The 6589-nt window shown below is 44.9% G+C and overlaps 1 protein-coding gene across 3 annotated transcripts in view; it reads right to left on the minus strand.

The window, feature by feature from the left end:
* STK32C (serine/threonine kinase 32C) overlaps positions 1–3589 on the minus strand; it is a 229833-nt gene extending 226244 nt beyond the window's left edge. The window contains exon 1 of one of the 3 annotated variants that reach the window (XM_072995383.2): positions 3328–3566. In XM_072995383.2, the coding sequence (XP_072851484.1) occupies positions 3328–3418 (91 nt within the window). In that variant the 5' untranslated portion in view covers positions 3419–3566. Of the gene's footprint in view, positions 1–2026; positions 2048–3327 lie in introns of those variants that run through there. The other 2 variants (XM_078391261.1, XM_078391262.1) reach the window with 2 other exon arrangements.
* Positions 3590–6589: the final 3000 nt, after the last annotated feature.

The raw sequence follows: 6589 nt of genomic DNA on the forward strand, positions 1-6589 counted from the left end.
AAGGTTGCATAGGCTGGCTCTTCTCCCTGCAAACACAGTGCAGAATTGAACTCCCAACCCAACGGCATATTGCGCTTCCACCCAACCTCATGCAACCCTATTTAGCCCACTCCAAAAAAAGCTCACCCTCACTGAGCTATCCAGCCAATTCACCTCCATATACAGACATAAATAAATGACGACACTGTTTCTCTCCATAAAGTAGGGCTAGGGAACCTGTAGTCCCTTCCAGTTCTCATCCAGTTTGGCTATTAGTGAGGGATCCTAGCCAAGCGGGTGCACAGCTCTTTTAAACAGACCAGCTTGCTTGCTTGCTTGCTTGCCTTCCGTTGCATGTATATCCTACTTCTCAACGTGGCATAGCTTCCTCCACCCAGTTTATCTCCACATCAACTCCATGTGATTGGTCAAAGTGAGAGGCTACAACTGGACCAAAACCACCCAGTGAATTACATGACTGAGTACAAATCTGAACAGAGATTTCCTGATCTGGAGTCTAAGACTCTAGTCATGGTCCAGCGCTATACCAATCTGTAAGTAGTCTGTATAGGTAAAGCAGGGTAGGGGAATATATAATTATTCAGCTGTTGTCAGAGTATAATTTTCATCAGTCCTAAGCAATATAGCCAATAGTAATGGACTGTGAGATTTTTATCCAACAAAACCTGAGGGCCATACATTCTCTATCTACAAAGTACAGTGCCATTTTTAGTGTGTTTCTATCCCAGTATGTCAAGTGAACTGATCATCAGAAAGATTAGTGTAGTGGGAAAAAAAGTATCTGAAAATATTGCACATTAACACTGGAGAAGACTTCTGAAATGCTGTGTTACACTCCTAACCATCCCACTAAGACTGAAGAACTTCTCAAGTGTGAGTTCTCTTTCTAGGTGTTAGTTTCCTCTACTATGAGCCAAGTTAGAAACTTGCCTCAGACTAAGAATTTTGATTTTTATCTCTCTGGGTTCACAATCTCAGCTTTTATTCCGCTGAGAGTAAGTGGAAGATAAAAGTGCACAACCCACTACAGTACCTGCTCACATTTTCACCCAGGCAGAAGCCTGGGAACACAGTCACACCTGAACATGTCACTGTTGTGCATCCTTTTCCTTTAAAAAAGCAAAGGTTAACTTAGCATTCTTTCTCAAGATCCTTTTTATCTACCATTGTTTCCACCACTCTTTCAGAGTATATGTTATAGAAGGCCCCAAGTTCTATCACCAGCATCCCCAGAGAAGGTTGGGGAAATCTGAGAATCACTGCTGGTTATGGTCTAGCTAGACAGAAAATAGCTTCTTATACATAAAAGGAATAGAAATTTGAGTCTATGTCAGTGACAGTGACTGCAGAAACCTTACCCATTTGTTTTCTGTCTAAGGTGACATCTGGAGCAATGTCAAATCAAAGATGAGGAAGTCATTTTTCCCATCTTTGCATTTCCTAGAGTGGTTATGCTGTCTCTGCTCTGAACCACTTATAACTTATTTCCAGAAATTAAATGAGTAAACAGTACAATTTGCAAAATAAGCCCCTTATAGATTAAGTTGGAGTTGCCAGCTATGGGTCTTCACTTAAGAAAAACGAAGATGAAGGACAAGCATTGGTGCAAGAGGGAGCAAGAAATTAGAGGACAAGCATTGGAAAAGGTGCAAGAGGGAGCAAGAAATTAGAGGGATCACCAGTTCGCAGAAAAGTTTTGTTGAGAGATTTTTCAGTGTTCACATTATCTGAAGAAAATTCCAGGTAGAAAATATCCTGAACATATTAAAAATCCTGAACATATTAAAACCTTTTCCTCCCCAATGCCTCTCACAACATGCAAGCAACAAAACAGGATTTGTTCCATCTAGCAAGTCAGATAAACATGCTGATGGCTTTATAACAAAGGAGATTTATAAAGAAATAACTGAACAGTGAGAAGTGTTTTCTGATACTTCTACAGTATATGAAATCTAACTCCAAATCTAAAACTAAATATTAAAAAAAAATGTAGAAAAATGTGCAGGTGTCTTGGGAAATACTTTACCTAGCCCTCTTTTCAAACTGAAAGATGTTCAGTGTTTTAATGTTCACTCAGTAGCTTCAGAAACCAATGGTTCATTTTCCTTAGAATGTTGTATTTCCATTTGTACTCAAAAGTGTCGCTGACTTGCCTCCTGCAGGTGATTCACTGTGGTTATTCTCCACATTCCTTATCACTGAAACAGATGCACAACCCTAAAGCAAAGGTGCACACAAAGAATAATGCAAGAAGTCAGGGCATCCCTGTAACCTATTCCTAACTCTGTGTGGGTCTCAGCTGTTACAACTGTCATATAAACAAGCACAGACATGGTATGTGATGTGCACAGTCCAAGTCTCTGCCAGTTTATTTAGGAGTTCAAAGGAACGTACTCCCAAGTAAAAGTGTCTATCACTGTACTTTCCTCTCCTGATAAGCCATACAGAAATCATCAACTGTGCACAAGGAAGAAGAGAGTATATGATGAAATATAATGTTTCTTCAAACTGTGACATACATTCAGTGACAGCAGGAGCTGGCTTTACATGTGGTCCATCCTTACAAACCTAGTCCCCATTATCCTAACAACAACAACAACAACAACAACAATGGCTTTAGCAAACCATTTTCTATCTCCTTTACTTTATCTCGTTCCAATACCTAAGGGCATCCTTCACAATGGTTTTATCTAGAACTAGTCAAGTGAACAAAAGAAAGAAAAAAGCACGAAATAAAACAACAACAAAAAACTCTTTTGTGAGGAGAGAGGTTATGATCCAATGGTTCTGGGGTTTATGCACCTGTCCTTTTTTTTCGTACAGTACCAGCTCCAGATTTGCACTTCAGGGGAATGTGAGTTTCCCAAAAGTTGTGTTCTGTGCACATTTGTTCCTTTACCTACCCTGATGAGGTGGTTAGCACACAAGCGGCGCCTCCTGAACCCAGAGAGACCGACTCGAAAGCAATCTGTTCTGCTACTCAAGAAGCAGAAAATCCCACTCCCGGCTCACTTTCCAGCCCCCTCCCCTTCTCTGTATTGACAATTTCCTTTTTCCTCGTCAGATAGAGACCACATCATTTCCAGGCAGGCAAGCTCTCCAACGGAGGCATGTCAGCCAAGCTCGCTCGCCAAAGCCCGAGTTCCCCGTGCGCGCCTTGCGCCCGCTTTCCCAACTCCAGCGCGCCGGCGGCTCACAGGCGGGAGTCCTTTGCGTGTGTCCCCGCTCCTCCTGCCCTGGGGCCAGCAGCCCCTCCGCGCACACGCGTGCCGCCGTTTTAACAAGGACGCGCGCCGTGGGGCTGTCCGCGCCGGTAGGGCTACTCACCATCCTCCTTCTCGTCGAACACGGGTCTTTTGGATGACGAGAACGACGTACTGGCTCCCATCCTTTTCTTCCACTTGCTCCAGTGAAACATTGGCGAAGGAGGCGAGAGAGCATTCCCTAAAAGTCCTGGGGAGGTGGGCCAGCCGAGCGCGGCGATGGAGGGGGACACAAGCAGCCGGCGCGGGCGAAGGCGAGCGGAGCAAAGAGCCCCCCTTCCAAGATGGATCGGCGGCGCGCGTGGATTCCGGGCGTCCGAGCGGCTTGCCTTTCCCCGCCAGCCGCTCCCGTCTCTCTCTGTCTCTCTCTCTGCCTCCCTACTCACTCGCTTTTGTCTTCATAGCATACACACGACGCGGTATTGGAGGAAGGCGGGCGGGCAGGCGGGAGTTGCTGATGCCTGCAATTGCTAAAGAATCGAAGACGCGCTCTCGGCTCTCGCTCTCTCTCTCTCTCTCTCTCTCTCTCGGCGCGCCCCCTCCCCGCCGAGTCCTACTCCTGCCACTTAGTAAGCATAAGGAGACCGAGCGCGTTTGAAGCTTCAGGGCAGCCTGCCTCTCCGACACTCATATACATATCAAAGCCCGAAGAGACTACTGAAATCGAAATTATCCTTGTGTGGGCTGCTTCTTCTTCTTCTTTAAGGAATACGCCTCTCTTCCACGCCCTCCTGGATCACAACCCGCTCTTTCCCAAAGGAAGAAAGTAACACCCCTTGACCAGGAGCTCCACCCAAACTATGTGGAGAGATCCGTCACTGATTGATTTTGTTATTTATTTCACGGAGGAGACCCTGGTGTCGATTGTCCCGCTCCAGTGAAATCGGGCCGCGGTGCCTCCGTGCCAGGCTAGGCGGCGCTCGAGTTGCACGAACGCGGGGAATTACCTTTATCCTTCGGAAATCAGCGAGATCCAGCTTCTTGGAGGCGGGGATATTTTTTTGATAAGAACGACGGGGAGAGACTGTTGTCATCTGTCGGGTTCGGGCCACTCTTGCCTGGCTAAAGATTTTCTTCCTGTGATCATTCCAAAGCGAAACATTCGTATATTTAAAACTGGATCGAAGCACGATGGCTCAAAGGGGAGGAAAAAAAATAATTATATAAATAGTGTTCTCTGGTGGCAGAAATGATAACTAGCAGTGTCAATTAGTCATGGTGCCTATACATTAATTCCAGTACCAGGAGCAAAACGCCTATCAGAACAGCAATGTGGGAATGTGAGTGGGAGGGTGGTATCGCACCTGTTTGTGGGTGTCACATAAATATCTGTCCAGCTGCTGGGGAAAGAACGCTGGGACCAGGATATTTACTTGTCTGCTTGTTTGTTAATCTTGTTTCTGCTGTTATTAAAGCATAAATCTGGCACCTGCACTGTAATAAGTCCTTTAAAACATACTGTATATACTGGCCTGGTGTTTTAAGCAGCAAGTGGTGACATGGGCATTTATGGGAAGTCAAAAGGGTAACCAGACACAGGGATGACTCCAGATGAGGCTCCACACTGCACTTCCTCTGCGGACCTTAGTACACTGGATTATGGTCATGTCCTTGTTGTAGTCTAACCTGCCATCCAGCCCATAAATGTCCCCTACAGCTGGCCTAAGTCCATGCACAAAAGGATGTCCTTCCAACTCATGCAACAGGGCAGTGGTTCTCAACATTTGGCCCTTCAGATGTTCTGGATAACATTGCCCAGAATGCCTGCTAAGGGCTTCTGGGACCTGAAATTCAAAATTCTGGAGGGCCAAAGTTTGAGAACAACTGAACTAGGGCATTTGTGCCTTGTCCATTGCTGGTGCTGGGTGAGTGCCTTGGGCCTGACCAGCAAGAGGGTATTTAATTGTCTCATACCTGGTTCTATTTCTGAAAAATATTACTGTCTTCATGAAACCCACAATCAGTCACAGGCACTGTGTGCGAATTCTCTTTTTATTACACACACCTTAAGAAGTGGGCTATAAATCACTAAAGTAAATATCATTTTTAAAAAACTTGTTAATTTTCCAGGTGCCACAAGACTTTGATGCTTTTTCCACAGCAGACTTCATACTACAATGGCTATCCCTCTGTTTGTTCATGTTTGGGGCAAATTTCGTGGAATATGATATTACTAAATAGGCCAGAAACCTGCCTTTGGTACTCAGCATTGACCATAAGCCTTTTGTTACTGCCTTAGTTACAGTTGCTATGGAAGGAAGCTTCAAGCTGACTTGAGGATGACTAGAGAAGGAAGCTATCTTTGGCTTAATCAGAGGCCTAAACACAGAAGTCCCACAAGGCTAACATAAAAGTCCTACAAGGACTCTAATTAGTCAGAAATTCTGGCCAGATTTGAATGGGTAGATTAGAAGTCTGTCAGAAATAGGATGTGACAGCCAGAGACCAGAGCTGGGAACATTGCCTTTTAGGCTACAAATCTCAGATTCTGCCCCTTCACGGATTCCTGCCTTGTCATGGCGAAGGGGCTTGAGTAACTCAGAGAAGCTATGGGCTATGCCCTGCAGGGACACCCAAGACAGGCAGATCACAGTGGAGAGTTCTGACTAAATGCGATCCACCTGGAGCAGGAACTGGCAAGCCACTCCAGTATCTTTGCCAAGAAAACCCCATGACCAGAAACAAAAGGCTAAAAGATAAGATGAGCCCCTCAGGTCGGAAGAGTGGAGGACAAGTACAAGTAGCTCCTGAGCTAATGAAGTGAAAGGAGAGTCCGATACTGCAAAGACAAATACTGCACAGGAACCTGGAATGTGAGATCTATGAACCTTGGTCAGCTGGATGTGGTCAAACAGGAGATGGCAAAAATAAACATTGACATCCTGGGTATCACTGAACTAAAATGGACGGGAATGGGCAAATTCAATTCAGACAATTATCATATCAACTATTGTGGGCAAGAATTCTACAGAAGAAATGGAGTAGCCCTCATAGTCAACAAAAGAATGGGAAAAGCTGTAATGGGATACAATCTCAAAAACGATAGAATGATTTCAATATGAATCCAAGACAGACCTTTCAACATCAAAGTAATCCAAGTTCATGCACCAACCACCACTGCTGAGGAGGCTGAAATTGACCAATTCTATGAAGACTTACAACACCTTCTAGAACTGACACCAAAGAAAGATGTTCTTGTCATTATAAGGGATTGGAATGCTAAACTAGGGAGTCAAGAGATAAAAGGAACAACAGGCAAGTTTGGCCTTGGAATTCAAAACGAAGCAGGGCAAAGGCTAATAGAGTTTTGTCAAGAGAATAAGCTG

Source organism: Pogona vitticeps, chromosome 3 (assembly GCF_051106095.1).
Source record: "Pogona vitticeps strain Pit_001003342236 chromosome 3, PviZW2.1, whole genome shotgun sequence".
In the NCBI taxonomy this organism is placed as follows: domain Eukaryota; kingdom Metazoa; phylum Chordata; class Lepidosauria; order Squamata; family Agamidae; genus Pogona; species Pogona vitticeps.